This window comes from Centrocercus urophasianus, unplaced genomic scaffold, assembly GCF_019232065.1.
Source record: "Centrocercus urophasianus isolate 14NV4802_14NV808 unplaced genomic scaffold, USGS_Curo_1.0 seq_30, whole genome shotgun sequence".
NCBI lineage: Eukaryota > Metazoa > Chordata > Aves > Galliformes > Phasianidae > Centrocercus > Centrocercus urophasianus.
This window is the reverse complement of record NW_024884867.1, coordinates 2,809,052-2,831,647: the sequence shown is the minus strand read 5'-3', so window position 1 is coordinate 2,831,647 and position 22,596 is coordinate 2,809,052. Positions and strand designations below refer to the sequence as shown.

Genomic DNA, 22,596 nt, shown 5'->3' with positions numbered 1-22,596 from the left:
ATTTTTACACTCCCAGTGTTTGTCAGCACTTTCAGCTTACCCGTGGAGGGGAGGTGGTGGCACCAGGGCTGCATCGCACCAGTGCACCATCACTGCTCCTGTGCCATCGGGCCCCATTCCTCTGCCTGCTGAGCACCAATGGGTTCCAAATTGGGGCATCCGTTCTGGGCACCCAGCTGCCCCTCAGTTGCTGTATGGTCACACAAAGTGCCCACCCCCAGTGCCAACCCCAGACACAGGTGGGATTTAATGCCCCGCTCCGGGCTTTGCAATGACAGAGTGGTTTCAGTGGCCATGGGAAGAAAAGGTAAGGAAGAAATAAAAAGAGAACGAAGAATTGCAATCATGCATGAAATGATTTCATTTCACTGAGGAAGGGATTGCCTTTGGAAAGTTCATATTATGGAAAAACGCGCATGAAGGTCCAGCTGCAGGGAGAGAGGCAGGGAGGGGGAGAGGAGAGCCCCAGCCCTATGGATGGGTAAACCCTCCCAGGACTGACCTGCCCACGTCTCACAGCCCCAGATATTTGTTAGTTAAACCTTGAAGGAGTGGTGCAGGGTTATGAGCCCTCTCCAGACGGTCCTATCATGCCAAGATGAGCTAAGTCATTTTTTTGGACACATCTCCCATTCATGAGTAGGAGTCAGGAATGGGTTGGGGGAGGGATTAGCCTGATGTGGTTACCTGCAGCCCCTCACCCCGATGGGGACCCAAAGCCCTGCAGCTCCTCACTTTATCCCAGAGCTCCACAAGATCCCGTGCTGCCACACCGTGCCCTGGGATGCAGACGGTGCCCTTGGGGACCAATGAACTTTTACCATTGGGAATCGCTCCAGCACCAAGCCAGGAATGGGGCTGAAAGAAGAGGACCATGAGGAGGAGGAAGGCTCTGTGGGTCCTATGGGCATCCCCAGTTCTGCCCTCACCCCCAGCAGCCCTCGAGCTGCCTAATGAGCGCAGCCGCCGTGCAGCTGGAGCCGGCGGGCGGGGGCTGACAAAGCCGCCCTATTGACGGCTCCCCGAGCACGGGGGCTTTGCTGCTCCCCCCTCTGCTCCTCCCTCTGCTTTCCTCCTCCAGGCCCGCTCCCCCCGCTGGGCTGCAGCCATGGGCTCATTAGCGCTGCGGCTCGTTGGGCGCGGGAAGGAGCAGATGGCAGCCAGGCCCCGCTGAGCAGATGCCCGATGGACAAGGGGGGGATTAGCGGAGCCGGGGGCCCTCCGGCAGCACAGCCCGGTGCTGACACGTGGGGACCGAGCAGGATGGTGGGGATGAAGGAACCAGTGATGTGCCCGACGAGCTGCGGGTTGGGGTGGCAGAGAGCTGGGTCCCATCCCAACCCAAAATCACTGCCGATTGCAAATTGGGCAGTGAAACCACGTGTAGCACAACACATCCTGGGGGATTAGGGGTTAAAATAAATCCCTGCACTGGCCCGGGGTGACCCACTTCAGCCATCTGGCAGCAGGGAAGCGGCTGGTACTTGGGGTACCAGTGGGTGCCAGTGGGCAGTGGCAGCCCCGTGCCTCTTGGAGCTCCCCATGGAAGGAGAAGCAGCATCCCACCGCTGCTCCACGGGGCTGTGCGCAGGTAATGACGATAATGAACAATCACCCGCTGCCTTAAAATAAAAGACTCAGCAAGAAGAAAGTGGAGATGGAAAAGGAGAGACTTCAGCTCTGTGCCACAGTGTTCAGTATCCCTTTTGCTCTACGGAGTCAAGGGCAGACCCCGGAGTGCAGCCCCTGGCTGGCCACGGGTGGGATTAATGTATTCTTTTGTTCCAGATGAAATGTGGTTTTAGCAGAGCTTTAACCCTGCAAAACTCCCAGAGCTCCTGCCGGGAATTAGGAGGGAAGAGGCGTTATCTGCAGAGCCGGGGCACCCTGGGGAAGCACTCTGATCTGGGGCTGCGCATGGACCCAAAAGGCAAGAACCCTACGGACCCCTCCAGGAGGAGGAAAATCCCTTTCTGCAATGGGAACCCCACGCTGCCCGCATCTGCCAAGCTGGGAGGAAACAGGGACACAGATGGTCACCGTGGTGTTGTGCTGGGCTCCCTGCTCCCTTCATCCCTCTGCCTGCTGGCACAGAGGGCTTTGCTCTTAGATCAGTTCTGCAGTGAAACCTTTGGGATCGCAGCCCGGTTTGGAAATGCTGTAAGAGCCACTGCTGCCCATGGTGCCCCAAGCTGAGCTTCCCCAATTTCCAAACCTGATTGATCACTAACGGAGAAGTGGAAGCATTCAGTGACCCCAGTGTGGGTCCCCATGGGCTCTGGGATGTTTGGTGCAGGCTGATCCCCCAGCCCTCTCCTGCACTGATCCAACACCTTCACCAAACTCTGGTGACACTGAGCAACGGAAAGAAGCTTCACTCCCTTTGAAAAACAGTGCAAAGATGCTCTTAGTCAATATTGTGACAGCCAACAGAATAAAAATGCTCTAGATTTGAGGATGTGTTGTTGTGAGGAAGTCACACAAATCCCTGCGCATCCCAGCAGAGCTCAGTAGGTACCAGCAGCCCCTCGGTCCCTTTTTGTGTGGTCTGACCCTGCTGCCCTGGGCTTAGACTCCAAGGGAAGGAGGGGGACAGACAACTAGAGGGATGTATGCTGGGGGCTGCATGGCTAAGCCCCCACCCCAAAACTACAATCCAGCCCATCACACTACTCCAGGCTCCAAAGAGCCAAAGTTTCCCACTTGGGGAGGAGGGAACAGAAAGCTCAGATCCCCCAGCCGCAGGCAGCCCCCGTGACCCCAGCCCTTAAGTATGACATCTGCAGAAGGGAGCAGCCCCCAAGCCGAGGGTTCCCCACCCCTTACCTGGGCAGCGGTTTGCGGGCGGTGATGCTGGCCACGATGATGCTCTCCGGTCGCGGTGTGGCCACGGCTTTGAAGGTCCCTCGCCAGAACTTCTCGAAGAGCTGCTTCTCGCCCTGCTGCACGCTGGCCATGGCCCCGGCGCGGCTCGGCGCGGCCGCTCTCCGCGGTGCTGATCTCTACATCCCTCCTGACCGCGCACGGCTCGGTTCGGTGCCGGCTTGGGTTCAGTCCGAGGTTTAATGGGGGATATTCCGGTTCAGTAAGGCTGGAGGGGAGAGTGTGAAGACGAGCCGGCTCCCGGCTCCCGTTTTGTGGCAGCGAGGCGGGGAATGGGGCCGGGCCCGCTCTTGTCCCCTCCCCGGTGCCGCCTCCCCCCGCTGCTCTGCTGGGAGCATCCCTGGACCGAGAGCATCCTTGGCTGGAAGCACCAGGATGGTCCTCGTGGGGCCTATTTCGGCCGCGCAGGAAGCATCCCGGAGCTCACGGCCCTTGGAGGGAATTCGTCTCTTGCAGCACAAGGGACAGTGACCTTGGATGGATGCGCTGCTCCCTGTGTGTCTCGGAGAGCCACGTGCTGATTTATGTAAGCAACCGGGGGATAATGGAGCCAGGAACAATAGCCAGGAACAATAGAGAAAGAAGAAAAATCACAAAGGACTTGAGAGTATCTTGTGGTAAACACACGAGCAGCACGGCCAGCTCCATCCCATCGCTGCAGCTTGGTGCCCAAATGCCCAATCGGGCAGTGGTGCCTGCCCTGAGGTTTGCAGGATGCAGCTGCAGCCGAGGACCCCGTGCACAATGCAACATTTCCACCATTCCCCTCTTTAACCCCCCAGCCCACAGCCATCCCCACCAGTCCAGCCCTGTCCCTGGAGCTAGAGAGTGGAGTTGCTCAAAACACCCCCAGATTCGCTGCCAAACACTGGGGATAATAAATATTTGCACTATTAAATTAGCAGCACGGGTGGTGTGTGTGCAGGGGGAAGGCAGTGATTGTTACAAGCAGAAACCTCTCCTGGCGTACCTCATGGAGACATCAGCGAGCTAATTAAGCAATTGGCTCTGTTAACGGAGGCTCCTAGGAATACATTTCCCCACTATAGAATAACTGCGCTCTAATAAATTGCCTCATAAATAAACAGCCCAAAAAAGCAACATAAGATGCCCAGAAAAAGCTCTGTGCAATAAGCAGAGGCGATGCTGGGTGCTACCGGCACTACCAGCACAGTCCCAGCACCACACCCTGCAGGGAGCAGCCCTGGGGGGATGCACCGTCCCCTTTTTCTCCCCCCACCCTAAGGGCCCAGCCCCCCCTTACCCACCCCAGTCCCAGATTTTGATTTGGGAGATGACAGCCAAAAGCTGCCCGGGGCATTTGGCTGCTGCCATGGATGAGCACAGGGAGCTCAGCAGGACGGATCTGCGCCTGCTGAGAGGTACCCAAGGGGAAGAAAGCAGAAAATGTGTTTACCCAGGATTACATTTTAATCTCTTCTCCCTTCCAGAGTGAATAAAGCTGGGTTTGTCCTGGAGCTGGACAAATATTTTTTCTATAGATGTCGTATTTTTCCTTGGTTTTGGATTGCTTGCTTTGTGCTTTACACATTGCAGAACCCTGTGGATGCTGATTGCCCACTGCAGCTGCTGTTCCGTGCCCATTGGTTCTTGTAGTCCCCAAACACCCAAGAAAGCAGAACCGAGCCTGTCCCTGTGGCCCCATGGCCAGGACAGTGGCATTGTACCACCCTGTGACTTTGAGAGCATCTCCATCCATACCTCTGTTCCCACTCTGCTCCCCATGGGTGAAGGCTCTTCAGCAGCCTGATTTTGCACAAAACCTCCCTGTATCCACCTCCACCCATCTCCCAGCCAAGCAGGTTTCCTGCAAATGCAGAAAATCAATAATTACCTCTGGAAGTATTCATTACAACTCAAGAGTCAATAAACAAAAGCTGTGAGTACCCTCTATTCATTACATTCAGCAGCACCTACCAATTATTCCCTCTGCTAAGCCAGCCCCAGCCAGCAGTGGGGGGATTCTGTTTGTACACTGAGGATGCAGCATGTCTTGGGTCCATCCCTCCCATGCCAGCATTCATCTCTCCCTTTAGAAATATCCATTTCATGGAAAGTTGATGTAAAGCTTCCCATTGAGAAGCTCCCAAGAACAGTCCCCCACCATTGGGTCCGTTCACTGTCCCCCCACAGCTGAGAACATCCAAGGATGAGGCTTTGGAGGTGACTTTGGAGGGGAGAGAGAAAAGGGTAAGGAGAAAAAGCCCTTTTTTTCCCTTGAAATAGAAATAGGGAGACACACTGCCCTACAGATGTAGGAAGGTGGACATTTTGGAAGCTGGTGGCATCACCATTGCCACCAAGTTGGCACCACCTGCATGGTGATTTTCCCATCCCATCCCAACCCATCCTATGCCACCCTGTCCATCCCTTCCATGGGGCTGCCCCATCCCAACTCAACCCATCCCTCCCTTCATCAGCTGGAGCAGGCTTTTTCCAAGTGTCCATTCCGTACAGTTTCATGGCCTTGTGCGCCGTGCAGGGGGACAGGCACCCCTCTCACCAATGCAGCAATTAGGCATGTTCACATTAACCAGATAATTAAGCAGAAAGGCACTAATTGAATAAACAGGAGAACTGAATGCCAATGACATGGGGAGAAAGGAGGCTGGGGACGGGTGGCTGAGGGACAGCCACTGCTGTGCAGGCTTTCAGAGCTGCGGAGAAGAAGCAGAGGATTTGGGGAGCAGACACTTCCTGCTGAGAGGCGTTAATGGAACGCGGAAATGTTTTACTGCGCTGTGATTTCAGATGTTTTTGAATGCAGCTGCAGCTCCGTTCCATTCCGGGCTAATTTAAGCTCCAGTTAAACCAGACTAAATTACAGCCCCGAGAACCGATGTGACAGGGAACGCATCCAGGAGCCCCAAATCCTGCTGACCTTGCTTCTCCTTCCAACTGGACTGGACTTAGAGCCTCTGGCAAAACATCACTGCATGTCACCAAGGGACTGCAAGCAACCCTCGGTGCCCTCTGGTTCCCAGCTGAGCAGGGCAGGACCCCGTTGTGCCGGGACCAGCAGAATTAGTCCTGGGGACAGGGGACAAGCAAGCTCCAAGGGAAGGGATGTGCCACCCCAGCTGTGGAACCCACAGCCCCTTTCTTTGCTCCAGAAGAGCAAGTGGTTGCCTGAGACCAAAGCAACAAAGGTCAGGGCAGCAGAGGCTGTTTGCCCTCATATTAATATTATTATTTTTTAATAGAATAAAGAGGAGATTATTAGATAGAATTAATTGTTCACACTGTACAGGAGATGAAAGTGTGGGGAGTAAGCAGATGCCGGTCACGATTCGGCGCTCATTAAGGCAAGAGCAAGATTCATCTCGTACACATGATTAACTCCTAGCCACTGATGATTTACATGGCAGATGATCAAAAGAGAATTAATTACCCCACAAACGGGGCTGCCTCCAGTCTGACCCCAGCAGCTCTACCAACGGCAGAGCCAAGGTCCCCAAAACCGAGTCCACAGCCACCGCACTGCTCAGACACCACAGCCATTCCCCGAGAGCAGAGCAGGAGATCCAGGCACGTCCCTCCACTACCAGGGATGCTCTACCCACTGGGTTCTTACATCCAAAAGAGAAGTGCATGCCCAAAGCCCACAGAGCCCAGCACAAGCCAGGGCATCTGCTGGCCCCACAGCTTAGCATCTGCTGCTCAGATAACGAACCTGTGCTGACTGTCACCTTTATTTTGAAGAAATGAACTCCTGCAGGAGTCACCTTCAGCACTCGGCCCTTCCCGAGATGGTGGGAGATGAGCTGATTGCATGCAACTGATTAGCAATTAGCCTAGCATGCTCCAGCTGTAAATACGGACACCAGGGCTGGGGAGGAGGAACCTGGGGGGTGGGGGGGGTCCTGTGTGTTGATACTGATAATGAGAGGGGCACACAGCCCCTGCACGGAGGAGCAGACTCCAAAATAACATTTCTCAAGGATTTTGGCAGTCTGCAGCAATCGAATCCCAGAGAGAACTGCATCCTGCTGTCTGCCCAACTGCGTAAGAATTGTGTCTTTAATATGGGGCTGGGATATGGCCTGTAAATAACATACCATAACATAATTTACAGACTGGTATAGGCTGTTAATGGCTGGGGGATGCTGGGGGACAGCTCCTCTTCCAACTCCGAGGGGTTCAGAGCCCCTAGGGGGCACAGGGCTGGGATGGTGACAGGGTTCCAGCCCCAAGGGACTGAACTGAGCCCAGCTCACCCAGTGCCACTGCCCCCAGAACCATGAGGTTGGCACGCGCCTGTTGCAAGTTTCCATCTCTCTGCCCATGGCTTTTAGAGGCACTCAGCTGCAGATTGCCTCTGTGACCCAAGTCCCCATTCCCACGGGGTTTAAGAGCCTCAGCATAAAAGAAATTAATAACAAAGTGAATTGTACTTGAAGGCAGCTATTGGAGTGAGGAAGGCAATGCCTGGAGCTCAGGGGCTGTGGCAGTGCAGGCGAGCGAGACGTGCTCCATGGTCCTGCAGTGCTGGCAGTGATGGATGAGTCCACTTCCAGAGCAGACTGAACCAGGGTGGCTTAAAACCAAAGTGTGCCGAGGGCCAGCGTGCTGCCTGCCCAAAACACTGCATGCAGAAATCTGATGGCACCATGGCAGAGGCCAGAGGGAGTCTGGGTTCTGCCAGCCCTGCCTCAGTGAGCTGGGAGGGATGGGTTTGCCCCTTGCTGTCCCATGAACATCCCCCAGTGGATGTTCAGCCCTCATGCTGTTCCTGGTCCATGGTGTTTGATTCAAGATGAGCAGAACTTGGAGAACCTCAAGCCAAAATCTCTACAATTTCATCTGAAGGCTACAGGAGGTTCATCCTCAGCCTTTTCCCAGCCAGCAATGCAGAGATCCCAGCTGCCTAGGGAGGGCAACTCAGTGCACAACTGGGATCCCACCTCCACATCCCCTCCTTGTCTGACAAGGCCAGAAATCACTCACTCAGTCTTCAAGTAGTGGTTCAAAGCTTTTACAACCCTCTCAAGATTAAATAGCAGCTGAAAAATAATCCAGGATAAGTTTTGTCAAGGCATAAGAAGCATGACATGGCCGAGGAGCCAACACAGCAAAAGGGTCCATGTTCCAGGTTAAATCCAACCCCTCCTAGGCAGCCTCCTGCCCTACCAAACAGGAGTAAATTCCCACCAGAGAGACACGGCAAGCAACCCAACCTCAGGCTGAGCAGAACTCCAGAGGCTCCCTGCTCACGTTTGCCCCATTCCTGCAGACCCCTGCCTCTCACAGGTGCACACAGGGCCTAGAAGACCTCCAACATGCCCCAAGACATTGGGTTCTCTGGACTCTCCTCGTGGCAATGACATCTCTGCTCCAATGGCTGTGGCTTTCCCCCTGCCATTGCTGCAGGTCACACAGAGCTCCCCATGGCCCGCAGCTCCCTCTGCATGAAGGCATCACCACTTTATCTCCAAAACCCCTCCCCCCAGACACCTCCTCAAAGTGTCTGCAAGTAACAAATAAATAATCAGCGACAGCAAGCTGGCTGCACCAGAACATTTATATCATATAATGCACCATTTATTTTCAATTATCGTGGTGCTTTCCCCTCTCCCTCCCCGTGCACTTGGCAGGTCGCTGGTGGAAAGTTTGCAGAGTTGCAAAACGCCCTCATATGAGATGTACCAGGGAACAGGGAGGGATGGCAGCAGGGTGGGAAGGACAGACAGACACCTTGGGGCCATGAGAGTGTTTGGGTTGGGCTGTGATTTCCAAGCTGGCGACAAAACCACCAATCCCCACGGCCAAGGGACCTCCACACTTCCCATGCTCTTGGGTGGGGATGGGCTGCTGCACCGCCTTACACCTGCGCTCCCACCAGCTCTGTTATTCCCACCTCTCTCAGTCAAAGCCATTTAAAGCTCTTTGACATATCGTGAAGAATTTTCCAGTGCGGTTCAGGGACTAAGATTTGTATTGAGAAGCCCAAATTTATTGGATTAATGCTGTGGACCAAAAGCTTGGCCGCTTAACAATTGGAGGATCTGTATTTTACAGCAACGTAACTAATAAGGCCATTAATACAAACCGGGCTCACTCCTGACATTTATATAGCCATAAATCTCTCTCAGCACTGGAATTATTTATGCCATCCCAGGCACTCGAGCAGTGCTGTCATCCTTTATCAGGCTGAAAGATTTAAGCCAAGAGACAATGATGCTAACTGTAATGAAAGGGAGCACGAGCAAAGTGAGGACGGTGCTGGCACAGCAGGAGCAAGGCCGTGACCTGACCAGAGCATGCCAGGAGCAAATGCATTCCCTGCTCTTGGGCTTTGGGGGGCAGCTCCCCATTTCCAGCAGCAATAAGGTCAGGGCACCTGCAGCCCAGGTGCTTAAGGCCAAGCTCTTTAGGATGCGTCTGTGCCTCAGGTCTGTCTTGAGCAAAGAAAACTTGGAGAGAGAAGCAAATAAATCTGTACAGAGCAAGGAGGCCCAAAAAGCAGCCCCAAGCAGCACAGGAAACTGTAAACAGGGAGAGGAGAGGGTGTGGGTGGTGGGAGCAGAGAGCAGCCTGCCAGCCCTCTGTGTGCACTAATTATTTCTGGCATTATCTGCTCCAACAGATAAGGTTTTCATTAATAAACTCGAAGAGGAGCAGGGGCTGTGGGGGGAAGGGAGAAGCAGCAGCAGCTGAGAGCTGCAAATTGGCCACAACCAGCAGCAAAATGCAATCAGGTGCAGGGAGCAACGGGGGGCCCGACAGCAGTGGTGACAGCAGAGGGGACATGAGGGACAGTAATTAGCAGCAGTCCTTTCCCTGCTCACCACTGCTTTGCAGGCTGACTCCTAATTCACTGCACGTTGGAAAAGAAATAGTCAGTAATTTTTCAAAGCAGGGCCTTATTAAGCCCACTATCTGCAGTTATTTAATTGGACAAGATTAAGCCAGGGCAGCCTGGGATGCAGGGAGGGTGCATCACTGCACTGCCACTGTGCTCCTGCAATGAGCATGCAGGCAGATGTGCATACACGGGGTGATGGGCTGCAGGGATGCTCAAGCCATGGATGTTAACTTATCTCATGCAGGTTGTGATAACACAAAAGGGAGAAAAGGAAACTCTAGATCCTGCTCACAGCACTGGGGCTGGGAGTCAAGGGGCAGGATGATACAGGATGGGGCCGGTGCTGTGCATTCGGGCAGCCTTACAGGAGGCAGGAGGGATGGGGTCACAGATCCACAGCAATTAGCAGGAGCAGGCTGGTCCCCTCCCAGCCTCGGTTTCCATGGCAACGGGGTGGTTCAGCACATTTCTCCACGCACAATCTCACCGCAAAGGTCATGGCAGCATGGCAGAGGAAGATGCCTGGCCCTGCTGAAACAAATCATTAAAACATGGACAAAAGAGTGCAGCCTTCCCAAAACGCTCAATTCTGAAGATGCCTCCACCACCTCAGGGTGCACACACCAGGGTCAGCAGCAGCCCCTTGCTCTATTTCCATTGCTCACAGCCAGTATATGAGTGGCATTTCCACCAGGCTCACCACTCCCCTGGTCCCGGGTTGCTGCTCTCTGATTGCTGCTAAGAGGACGCAGCATCCCAAACACAAAGATGTGCAGCTCTCCTGCAAGCTCTTTGCCCTCCAAGGTGCAGAGCCACAGGGTCTCTGGCAAACTGCATCTGCAAAGAGAATGGAGAGAGACTGGGAAGGTGAGGAGTGGACTGCTGGCTGCTTTGATGCTTTCCTTAAGCCATGGGTTTTGCAAAAGAAAAGTGAGAGCTGCACACAGGTGAAAGGACAGTATTTCCCGAGGCAGAGTGAGTTGCCAACCTGGTAAATACTTCATTAGGGGTCAAACTGCTAGCACAGGGAGTTCTACCTGCAGAGATTTATCGTCTGTTTGAAACAGCAGCAGCTTATCAGAAAGGATTTCCTTCTGCCTGAAACCAGGAGTGAGGCTGCATCCATGCTCAGCTGTTTAAAACCAGCACAACCTGATGGATGCCCTTGTGCTGCCCCAAGCAGAGACAGCTCAGGAACCGGGGCGGCTTGGGCCCCTTGCTCTGCTTTTGCTCAGAGGGCAGAAGATACAGGGACCACAGGTGTTCTCCCAGCCTTACAGGAGCCTTCAGATGCCCATCAGCATGGAGAACCAGAAGAGAGGGGATGCCAGCCAGAGACCTGCATCTCATAGGGAAAAAGGCTGAGACTGAGCTTCACCTCTATGAAAGGTAAGATGAAAACTCCTTGTATAACTAAAGCTTTCCTAAACAAAGTTAGAAAAGACAAATCTATTCACAGGCAGAAATCTCCTCAGATGAGTTCAGAGCAGCAGCAGAACAGAAACTTCGGGCAGTTCAAAGAGACATTCTCCTGGGGTGGAGAAGTATCAACAATCTCACAGAAGCATCTCCTTTCTCACACCTCATGTCACTTACTGAGGAGCTGAGCAATAAGAACTCCCTTTTCCAGATGCTGGTAATGGCAGTGACCTATCCTGCTTGGTTGTAATTAGCTCCAAAATCACTACAAACCCGCGCAGCTGAAGAACAGTTCAGTCCTCCAAAACGAAGCTGAGCTGCAAGAAAGCAAATAGAATCCATCCTGGCTAATTATTTGTTATTAATTGTTTAAAAAAAAAAAAAAAAAAAAAAAAGATGAATTGATGAAAGGACTTGGTAAGCAGAACAACAGTGCGAGTGTACTTGAAGGCAAGCGCTGTAACAGGATCCGAGAGCAAGGCTTGTCATAATCCACGGGCTGTTAATTATCTAAACACTGGTCCCTCGGAGCTGCATGAGTGAGGATTAATTAGTTTTTGAAATAATAGCTAAATTGATACCGGGAAGGAGTTTGGGTTCCAAAATAATGGCTGAAAATTAGCCAGCTTGTTTCTGCGCTTCTTTCTGCCATGCTCAGAAGGACATTTGTCTCTGTTGTTTTGCCAGAAAAGGGCCATTAATCACAGCGGCAGATGGCCCTTCCCAGACCTGTCGTGCTGCAGAGAGACAAAAGGAAGGCGGAGGAGAAGGAGGAAGCAATCACCTACAAGTGTTGGGAGAAAGGAAGCCTCAGAACCAGCCAAGAGCAACTACTGAGAGCATCCTGCAGGAGAGCTGGATCTGCCCAGAGTAACTCACGCAGATGGAGGACGTCTCTTGCAACAGGCAGGTGCCTACAGGAAAGGGTCTGAACGTCTCCAAAACAAATTTCCAGCATCCCCAGCCCACCCCACCATGCCCATATCCCTCAGTGCCAAATCCCTACAGCTCTGGAGCTCCTGCAGGGACAGTGAGCCCAGCACTCCCTGGGCAGCTGTGCCACTGCATTGCTGCTTTTTTGGAGAAGAAACTTCTCCTTGTGTGCTTTGCTCATCTTCCTGCCAACGGGAGGCACAGAGCCTTTCCCTCCCCTCTGTGCCACGCTGCTTCATGCACATTTTCGGGGCACCCTGGGACATCAGCTCAGTGTGGCAGCAGGGAGGAAGCAGCCAGGTGAACGCTGCAGCATTAATCACAGCAGCCTCCCCACACAGAGCCTGTTGTCTTGAAAGAGTGTCTGCTCCATAAAGTACGCACAGCTGACACGTGTGAAACCCTTCACAGCGTTTACTGATATGGGTTACCTTGGCTTTTACAGCATAATAAATAACAGGGGAGAGACAGACAGACACCCATCCCCTAATCAGCAATGGCAGCAAGGAGGGGATAAATGTTTGGCTGGGGGAAAAGCTCCCTTCTCCGAACCTTCCAGAGCCACAGGGAACCCACAGACCCCCCATGAGCGTGTGTCCTGTTCAACAGTGACCCAAAGGAGGGCAGCTGACACTCAGGTCTGCTCTCACTCTGCGCCGCTTCTCTGTACGATCAAACCTCAGTGGTTTGGTATGCTACACAGGAGGCTTAAGCAGAGCTCAGAGGAAAGATCCTATTAGATAAGAGTGAACACAGCAGGCCTGTAGCTGAGGGAAGCCGCTCCATCTCCGGGAGGCTTGGTTTATCAGCACAGGGCTCAGGCACACCGAGAACCCACCGCAGCGTCAGGCAGCGAGAAGCAAACATCTCATTAGTTACAGCAGGGCTCCCGCTGCTCTGCCAGCCAGCACCGGGCCTGCTTGGAATGGGGAGCAGAGTTCCCTCCTGGAAGCAAATCAAAGGCAGCACAGAGGGGGGTAGCACACCTTGATGCTGCCGCTGCAGCGCCGTCCCCTTGCTCCTGGTCTCACTCCACTGCAATGCCTTAGCTAGATAAATCGCTCACACCACGGGCAAGAGAAGCCAAGTGGATGTTGTCTCCTTGGCCATTACTCTGATTTTTCATCCTTCGCTTGCCGTGAAAAAAGAAATGAGAGTGAGAGTGGCAGCCCCCAGCCCGGGCCGCAGTGCACAGCCAGCTGCACAGCATCCATCCTCAGCAGCCACAGCAGGGCAAGGAGCACCGCTTTGCCCTTCATCGTCCAGCAAGCACTGATTTATCTCCAGGTGCTGAGCAGCAGTGTGGCCTGTGAGCATCCCTTCAGCAACCCGGACCCTGGTGGTGCTCCCTTCTCCTGCAGAGGGACCCGAAGCAATTCCTGCTTTTGGGTGTCCCGACCAGAAACAGCAGTGAAGGCAGCAGCAGTGTTCTCAGCACAGGCTCTTCTCTTTGAGCCCTCAGATTTTTTCCAGTCCAACCCCAGGTTTTCTGGGCTTCCCAGCCCAGTGAGTGCTGTAGGGAGAGCACTTTCCTGATTCCTTTTAAGCTTTTTTCCTAGCTCCAGGGAGGTAGGTGATTTTTCATTCCTTTTTAAAAGGTGCTTAAATGCTGCGTTTGTAAAAACACTTCATTCTGGGAAACAAATTATGTAAAATACACTCAGTGGGATCTAATACAAACTGATACCATCAGCTAGCAACAGGGGCTCTGCTGCCAGAACTTGCTTTCCAGGGGCAATACTGAGCTGCCTGGACAACCTGCTGATCTGCTCCAGCCCAGGGTCTCACAGTCTCCTGGCAACCCCGAAGCACGTATGGAAGGAGCCAGCTACCTGCAGGCATCTATCTGCCAGGCCATATCCCTGCTGGGTGCCCCTTGGCCAGCAGGGCAGCGAGGGATAGACCAGTCTGAACTCAGCAGGGCTGCTGCACAGGTCTGTCAGTGTAGCATGTCTGGATCTCTTGACACCACTCATTCGTACCATTCATGCTTGTGTCTTCTGAGCTCTTTTGTGGCTATTCACCATGCTGAGGCACTCCCAGGCACACAGAAGAGCAGCTGGATGGGGTTTCTTTACCCATCAGTGGGTTTCAAGGCAGCTCCAGGGGATGCATGAGCTGCCACAGGCCAGCATGCACCCAGCAAGAGACAAAGCTGACTGGACACAGCTTCCCATGCCCCGCATCACTAATGATAGGAAACGATGCTGCTTCCCCGAGGACAGGCCACTTGTCACGGCAGGTGGCTGCAGCAGAGAGGAACTGAGCTCTTACTTTTTCTGGACAGGCTCAAGGATGCTCCAGGGGAAAGCACTGCAGGCAGGCAGCGTGCTGGATTGAGAGGGAAACCAGTCTGGAGCCCGTCTTGGGTACATCACTGATGAAAAAGGAAGAAAAGAGAAATCAAGATTTCCTGCCCCCAATTTGCTGACTCAGTAATGACTCAAGGGACTAAATTTAGCTACTGAAGTGCTCAGCAGCAGGGCGAGCGGCTGTTGGCCTCTCCTTAACCTTATTACAAGACCTTTCAAGCAAATCTTTTCCCAGCTCAGAAGGGATTCTGCTCACGCTCCAAGGGGACTGCATGCCACCTTTGAAAGCTGGAAGAAAGCAGATGTACGTACATAGGTACACACAAGGCTTCCCAGTGCCAACGCAAGACCTGGGAGTGGAGAGAAGAACTTGTGAGCATCACGCTTGTTGAGTCACCATAGCAACAGGGGGTTTTTAAAAGCAATTAGGTGTGGGTTCATCTGTGCTGCTCAGAAGGATCGCAGAGCGCTGCCTCTCCTCCCTTCAGCTCCTGCACAGGGGGCTCCTATAGCAGAGACAGGCACGATGGCTCCAGCTGCACGGCCGTGGGCAGACCTGGAGCAGCTCTGTGAGTCAGCCAGTTGCTGGCACACAGCTCAGCATGGTCCAAGGAAAGCTGTGACCCAGGCCTGTTTCTCTAGCCAGGACACAATGAGGTGGAGTCAAATGCTTCCCAACTGTACAAAAGCATAAATTCCTAACAGCAATGATAGCATCTCCCACATCGCAGCTTGAGCCGTCCGCAAGCTAAGCTGATTCCATGCTTTCCTAAGACCCGTTTCCACGAGGTCAATCATTACATAACCCCACAACGAACCTCCATCGACCATCTTCCAGGAGCACGGAGCTGGTGGGCAGCTGAGCTGTGCTGCCTGCAGCTCAGGACCTGAGCACAGGCAATGGGGTGACCCAGAGCTCCTGCACTGCTCACCCTGAGCCGCCCAGCACTGCAGGAATAGAAACAGATCCGTGCACATCACATGGGAATGGCATCAGCCCCATCCAGACTACAAAAACATGCACTCTGCTCTCCCAATTCCTGTAGCTAAGAGCTTTTTGACTCTTTTTTTCCACCCCTCTCAATATGCTAGAATTCAGTTCCTCCTCCTCACTGCTAGAAATTCCCATGTAGTTTCTCATCACATCTTTTTACCTCCCTTCAAAATTCCTGTATTTTCAAGGATCTGTATTGGATGAACTGCTGTTGAGCTGTTGATTTCCATCTCCCCACACCCCCTTCCATTTTCCTCTTATTTTTCTGCACTGCCTGCTCACAGAGGCCGTTCTGCCACCAGCAGCTTTTTGGCCATTCAATAGAACAATTCTCACCTTTATATCTGAGTGTTGCTCAGAGCTGACCCAGCCCACCTAATGCCCTATGACTCACACAGGCTGGGAACGTTTCTCTTTGCATCAAGGAACTTTCAGGAGACCTGAGAGCTGCAGAAGCTTGGGTGTTTGGTGCCCATGCCTCACTTAAGCATCAGCCTCTCCTCTTCATGAACCAGAGATAGAATTTAGCATTTACCCAAAGTGCACAGATTGGGGTTGCGTGCGTTTGAAGCTGGAGCAGATTTCACTTTGCTCTGGCAACCAGGCACTTTCCACACTCATTCTCCACGGGAGAGATGGTGTAATGCTCATGTGACAACGGGAGAGCAGCAAGATGCAGCTGGTAAGGCTGGGACGAGGGACAGCCTCACTGGCCCTGCATGCAGCAATATCAGGTTCATCTCAGGGACTGCTGAACTGCAAAGCCAGAGAGCAAACAGGTGCCCCTGGGGAGCTGGGTGGGAACCAATGCGTGGGGTTTCCACCTTACCAGCAGTGTGAGTCAGCTGTGACGCAGCCTTCCCAGCCACCCCACTGCACCACACAGCGCTGCAAGCAGAAAGAAGGGAACCTTGTGCAGAAAAAGCAGGATGGGAGCCTCACTTACTGCTTTCTGCCCAACAGCAGGGTTGCAGAGGCTGAGCTTCTGCAGTTCCCTCCCAGGCTGGCTCGCTTTTAGGGTGAGAGTGGTGAGTAACAGATATCTGCAGAGGGGAGATAAGGTAATGGGGCACCTCGAATGCCTGGGATCACATTAAAGCAAGGCTGGCTGTTGAGATCCTATCGCTGCACAGAAATATCTGCAACTTTATCCTCAGCTGGAACATGAACCAAAACAAATCAGGTGACCAGCACAGTAGGTTTGGGCTCGCTGGCACGGCATGGTGGGCAGGGAGGAGGAGAGGCACGGCTCTGGCAGAGCCAGTACAGCTGAGACAGCAACATGGGAGGATGTTGCCGCAGCGGCGGGGAGTGAGGGTGTCAATGTAGGAAGGAGAGACACCTTGTGAAGGGCAGGAGAAGGGCCTGAATCCAGGCTCACATATCCCAAGGACACTGGGAAGGGTGCATAGCACAGAGAGCACCTGATAAATCAGCTAGCTTTCACCTGGCTCATGGGAGTGCCTCCAGGAGGGACTCCTGTGTGACTCTGTGACCCCAAGGCAGTGCTGACAGATAACCCTGCAGCAGCAATCTGATTGCTAACACAGGGAGCAGAGTCCATCCCCCTAACATTTCTCACCCTGGGCTGATCCCTGAGGAGGGGCACAGCTGCTCAGCTCCCACCTCCCTACTCCGGCTGTGGCAGAGGGAACCAAACAGCAGGCATGAGCTGGCTGCCAGCCTGCTCTGTGCGAGCAGATGAAAGGCTTCTTTTCTCCTCCACCTGCAGCACACAGCCAGCCTGGCTCACGTGCATCTGCAGGAGCCAAGGATGCTGGGAGCAGGCTCACTCAGTACATCTGGGCCATGGCTGATAGTGGGACCTCTGACCGCTCTCCAGTGTTTGCAGGTAATTGCGTGCAGCTCCCCTCCTTGCCCTCCTGCAGAACTGCTCACCCGAGCTGGGAGACAAACACAAAAAGCTTGCTGCTCTCAGAAAGCGTGAATCTTACCTCTGCTGGCAGTCATGGCTTCAAAAAACAGTGAATGTCCTTCAAGGAGGAGGGATCTCATGCCGTGCCCAGTAAACCAGTCACAGCAGCTGCATGGAGCCAGGGTTCATCCCTGCCAACACCAGGAACAACGTGCATGCAAACAAAGCTCAGGTTTCCAGTTCCTTTTGTGCTGCCCAAGGCACATGCCCTGACTTATTTCCAAAGCCATCATGTGAAACTTGTTCCTCTTGGGAGAGCACGAGGTAAGCAGGAGCACTGGGAGCAAAGCCTGCCAACAAACACCATCCAGGGCAGCAGTGGCTGAGGGGAGAGATCCAGGTATACAAGCTTCTTTCTGCAAGAGCAGAGATTGTTTTGTCTCCTGCAGCTCTGCTCCAAAAGGAAGCTCTTCAGGAGCATTTGGGAAGGAGGCTTTGCAGGCTGAAAAAGCACAACAGGCCAATTACTGGAGCAGGGAGCAGTCAGCAGCGTCAGCACAAGGACCATCCCAACCACAGCAGGGAGCTCAGAATTGCACATCACTTCAGGAACCGGGACTAACAGCTGCTAAGAGTTCATTGAGAGCAGCAATATTTGAAGAAATGAGCAAGTGTGGGGAGACAAGGCATCAGCATAGCAAAGTAACTGCTGAAAGAAAGCTTGCCATCTCCTCTCCACCCTCTAAACACCACACTTGGCTGCTCACAGTGCTGGAGGGATCGCAGCCCAGCCCTAGCAGGGCAAGCAAGCCTCCAACACAGTGCAAATACAGATGGTGGAAAACATAATGCATCAAAGCAGCCAGCAAAACATGCTATCATCTAACACTTAGCAGTGATTGCTGTCTCTGGTTCCCTGCTGAGGATGATGGCCCACACACTGCCAGGGCAGCTCCTTGACATCAAATGCACGTTGGTCAACACACCTTGGGGAGAAGTCTAAGATAGTATGTTGTGTTTCTCAAGATGGGATGATTACCCAGGGCAAGAGCCTCACTTAAAGCAGATCTGCTGTTCCTGGACTCCACAGTTCCTTGCTCAGAGTTAGTTCAGGCTCTGCATCTTGCTGCAGTGGAGACAAGGAAGCCCCTTCGGGTGAAAGAGAGATTGGGAAACCTTCAGATAACACACAGAGAGGATGTTGCTGCCTATTACCTGCAGCTGAAGATATTCTACCTGACTTATCCAGGGCAAATAAGGCTTGTCAAGAGCAACACACTCATTGAACTGCTGTATTGGTCAGTCTGCATTGACAGTGTTGTGTTATGAGAGGTAATCAAAGTGCTGTTGGAGAACTAACATGTAACAGCTCCACTCGAGCTGATGGGAAAAGGAGGCCAAGCGCTGACAAGTCAGCCTCATCTACAGCAAGCAAGAACAGGGACTGACATACAGCTTAAACAACGTATTAATTAACACAATGAAGGAATGAAAAAGAGTTCAAAGGGTGAAGGAAGAAAGCAGTTTCCCTTATAATTTATGAACATCCAGAATGTGATGCTCTTGCCCTTGCTATCACCAGATAGATGGCATGGCAAAGGGGGGGTGCACCCTTTGTATCAGGATATTAGCTGGCTACACCATTTTGACAAAGGAGAGACAGCAGAATTTAAATAGAATCATGGGAGGAAGCACACCAACGTTGCCAGGGCTGCCCTACCATGGGCCAGGTCAGGCTCTCAGCACAGAGCTGAGGTACAACTCAGCCCCAGGCAGCTCTGGGATTCCCTGGGCAGATCCCAGGACAAGCTCCAGCAACCCAGCTAATGACTTGTATGGGATTACTCTGCAAATGCTGGCTCACAATAAATGACTGTGCTTTGTGGAAACCTTTCTGAACCAGCTGCAGATGTCCTCAGGAGCAAAAGTGCTTAGCAAGATCAGCAAGAACCTGGCACTAGAGGCTGCCTGTGAAAACAAGGCCCTAGCTAGTAGCACTAACCTTGAGAAAGAGCACGGTCCAGGAAGGAACATGGGGCCATCACCCCATTTTGAGTTTCTTCAGCAGCTCTAAGAAGGGTGTACAGATGAACCATGGGTCTGATCTCCCTCTGGTCAATGGGAAAGCAACCTGCAGGAAATTCCCATTTCAGTGAACTCTGAGAAAAGAGGATCTCTCATCCTTCATGCCTGACCGCCTTCCTGTAGCAGTGTTTTCCTGGGTTAGCAAATATCACAGACCCCAACCTCTGCAGGCAGATGGCTTTTTGCCTTATAGCAGCCCGCTAATAGGAAAGCAGTGGGGGACAGATGCTCCTGCCTTCCCACGTTAAGCCAGGGCAGCAGCTCCGAGCTGGCAGCAGCACTTGCTCACATCGATGCCCGAAAGCCACGGAAGGCAGCAGGAGTTGTGGGGTAAGCACCGACATCCAGGCACCACGCTCAGAGCCAGCTGGAGCCTGCTCAGAGGCGATGCTCCCAGGACCCTCTGTGCCCCTCCAGCAACCCAGGGCCTTCCAAGCACCAGCTGTACTTCGCACCCACGCGTGCTTCTGTGCTTTGGCTAACAGAACAAATACGAAGCAGCAAGCAGCAGCAAACTTCTTCCTCTCGATAGCTGCCGAGGGAAAAAGCTCTTCATTTCAGCCCCTCGGCTCCTAATGTGAGGGCTAAGAGTTAAGCTGGCAGCTGTCCTTGCTGGGCGGAAAGGAGCAGCAAGCAATCCTAATAGAGCTCCTGGCTGGTGGAGGAAGTGTAGATCTATTTAAAGGAGTCAGAGCCCTTTTCATCTGCCTTCTTCAAAAGGGAAAAAGCCTACATGAATATACCTAACCAGAGCTAGAGCTTTTAACCCCTAAGGAAAGCCCTATTCACCTCTTTCAGCCAATTGCCCAGCATGGCAAGAGCTGTTCCTCTCGAAATGGCAGCGTTGACTCGTTGCTGTTTGAAGTCTTTCCTTTCACAGACAGCAAAGCCTCTCTGTTCCCATATATCCCCAAAGGGCAAGCATGCAGTATGAGTGCAACTCACAGCACCCAGCAGTGCCTGTGGGACCCCTCCTCCTCCCTATAGAGAAAGGGGCTCAGTTCCCACTTCCGACAGCAGCATGCCAACTGGTAAATAGCTGCTCAGCTCTTTGTCCTAAGGTAAGCCAAATTTCCAACATTCTGCAGCATTTCCCTGCAGAAACAGTCCTGGGGTGGGGTGATGGGAAAGCTGCTAGAGACAGAAATGGGGACCAACAGCTCCAGGGGAACTAAGGGGGGGATGTCCTCCAACAGGGAGGAGAGCTCACAGCTGTCCTTGCAGTGAGTCAGGGCAGGAATACAGATAGGAGAAGTGCTTTAAAGCTGGGCAGCATGATGGCTGTGTACTTTTGCCTAAGCTGGTGAGAAAAGCGGCTTGTCAGAAGACAGAACTGGCATTTGTGTGACAGTTACTTGCAAGGTTTTCTGCTGTTGTTGTTTCTGCTTTGGTTTTGTTTTGAAGTAATTGCTACACGTCTGGAAAACAACTGCCTCATCATGAGCCACGGTGATTTTCCCCTCAAGAAATCCTTGATGCTCACTGCTCTCGCCTTACAAACTGGGGAGGAACGTGGCACGGCACTGCCCTCTTTGGGTAAAACCACCCACTGATCTCCACCACATGCAGTACAGCGTTATGCACAGCTTGTCCTTTTCTTGTGTCCTGCTGGACACGAGCAGCTCTGCACCCCTTTTGCAGCAGGAGTGGCCAGGAGATGCTCTCCTCCTCCAATCCCAACCCCAAACCCGCTGCCATCCAAAGCCACTGCCACACTGCTGCCACAAGGCTCTGCTCCCCAGTGGGTTGCTTGGTAAATTGCAGAGCTGCCTCAATTTTCCTCCTCTGTATGAAAAAGGCTTAGTACAATGACTGCAAAAATACAATGTAGGGAGAACATCCTGGAGCAGCATGGAAAAGAAGAACAGCAGGTGATGTGGTTACTGCAGATCTTACCTTCACATGACCACACAGACAAGGATGCATTAACAATGGTAGGCAACTGTAAATCCAGCACATCCTTATCTGGAAACACAGGATTTTCTCTAGATACCTGTGAAAGTGAAAAAAAGAAACGCCAAGAAAAAAACACAGAAAAGATCACTGAAAGAATTCCCTCAGAACCTGATAGAAGTGCCCAGGGAAGAAGAAATCCATGCACATCCCACACATGAGCATGCAGCAAATGGAGGAGGTGGCACTGCTGCAGCTGGCGCCTGGCTCTGCTGCACCATTCCCAAACCACCCAGCAGGAACAAGTGAGTTGGTAAAAGCAGCCATTCGGCAGCATCTCCTCTGGGAGAAAGGAAGAGGCAGGCATTCTCTCCAAGCTGGGAGCTCATGGGTGTAACACAGGATCTCTTTTCCAGCACTGTGCACAGTATGAGTGCATGCATCCACATCCATATAGGATGCAGAACAATGCCCCTGCAATTTCAGTCCAACTTCCAGGCAGATAATAATAGTCCAGCCATGTTCAGCTCTAGCCCCACTCCACAGCAGGTCTCGCCAAGCTTTACAAAGGGAGAGCCACGTGCCTTTGAGCTGTGCTTGGATAGAGCCTATTTTTGGACTCTTTGCTGGCACACCACTCTGCTATAAGCGATCACCTCTGAGGTTAATTAGACAAAATGCTCCAGTGAGGTCTCAGGAGGAACAAGATTTCCTTTTCTCCACATTAAGCCCTTTTACCAGCACTTCAATAGATGTTGACATCGCTCTGCCCCTGCCACGCTACCTATTGCACTGCTGATGATAACAGCAGCTCCATTGCCGGGGATTAGGGGCAAGCGAACAACACAGAACGCAATAAGAGCAGAACAAGTTTAGAAATTGTCGGCTACAGCAGCAGCCCTGGAAGACCCAACTGTGTTTGTCCCTACTGCAATCAACCCAGCACAGCCAGCTCTGTCAGTTCCACCAGGGCTGGGGATGGCCGGGAGCTCCAGGAGCGCAATGAGGAAAGGACAGCACTCTCACTTTAACACAACACGACCAGCCGCTTGCAAAAACAGCTTGGCTTCCCCGTCCCTGAACCTTGCAGGTGTTTGTTTAACAGCCTGCATAAATTGAGGCTAATCACAGCTCCGCCAGCTGCCGAGGAGCCCAGCAGCCTGGAGGACGCGGCCCCGTTATCTCAGTGCAAGCTGAGCGAGCTGCTCCCGAGGGGACGGCTAATCTGCTCGGCCCTAACGGAGCCTCTCAGCCTCAGCAGGGGGAAGCGCAGGATGGAGGCTGAATGGGATTAGTGCCGAGATGGAGGGCTGAGGAGCCGCTCGCTGCTGCTGCCAGGCTCCGCTGTCCCCTTTGCGCTAAGGGCTGGGCTGGA

At 52.9% G+C, this 22,596-nt stretch overlaps 1 protein-coding gene and 1 long non-coding RNA gene across 14 annotated transcripts in view; both read right to left on the bottom strand.

Moving 5' to 3' along the window:
* The window catches only part of SRRM4 (serine/arginine repetitive matrix 4), a 29,293-nt gene extending 26,297 nt beyond the window's left edge, over positions 1-2,996 (bottom strand). Inside the window, exon 1 of one of the 2 annotated variants that reach the window (XM_042828492.1) lies at positions 2,827-2,996. In XM_042828492.1, coding sequence (XP_042684426.1) covers positions 2,827-2,957 — 131 coding nt within the window. In that variant the 5' untranslated portion in view covers positions 2,958-2,996. The remainder of the gene's footprint in view (positions 1-2,826) is intronic. The other variant, XM_042828491.1, reaches the window with a different exon arrangement.
* A 2-nt stretch (positions 2,997-2,998) lies between these two features.
* Positions 2,999-22,596, bottom strand: part of LOC122165496 — a 37,367-nt gene continuing 17,769 nt past the window's right edge. For 6 of the 12 annotated variants that reach the window (XR_006170502.1, XR_006170500.1, XR_006170501.1 and 3 more), the window contains 4 exons: positions 21,225-21,321; positions 19,246-19,374; positions 18,230-18,392; positions 8,476-17,745 (listed from right to left, as the gene is read on the bottom strand). This is a non-coding gene — a long non-coding RNA (uncharacterized LOC122165496). Of the gene's footprint in view, positions 3,401-4,605; positions 4,712-8,475; positions 17,746-18,229; positions 18,393-19,245; positions 19,375-21,224; positions 21,322-22,596 lie in introns of those variants that run through there. The other 6 variants (XR_006170507.1, XR_006170510.1, XR_006170508.1 and 3 more) reach the window with 6 other exon arrangements.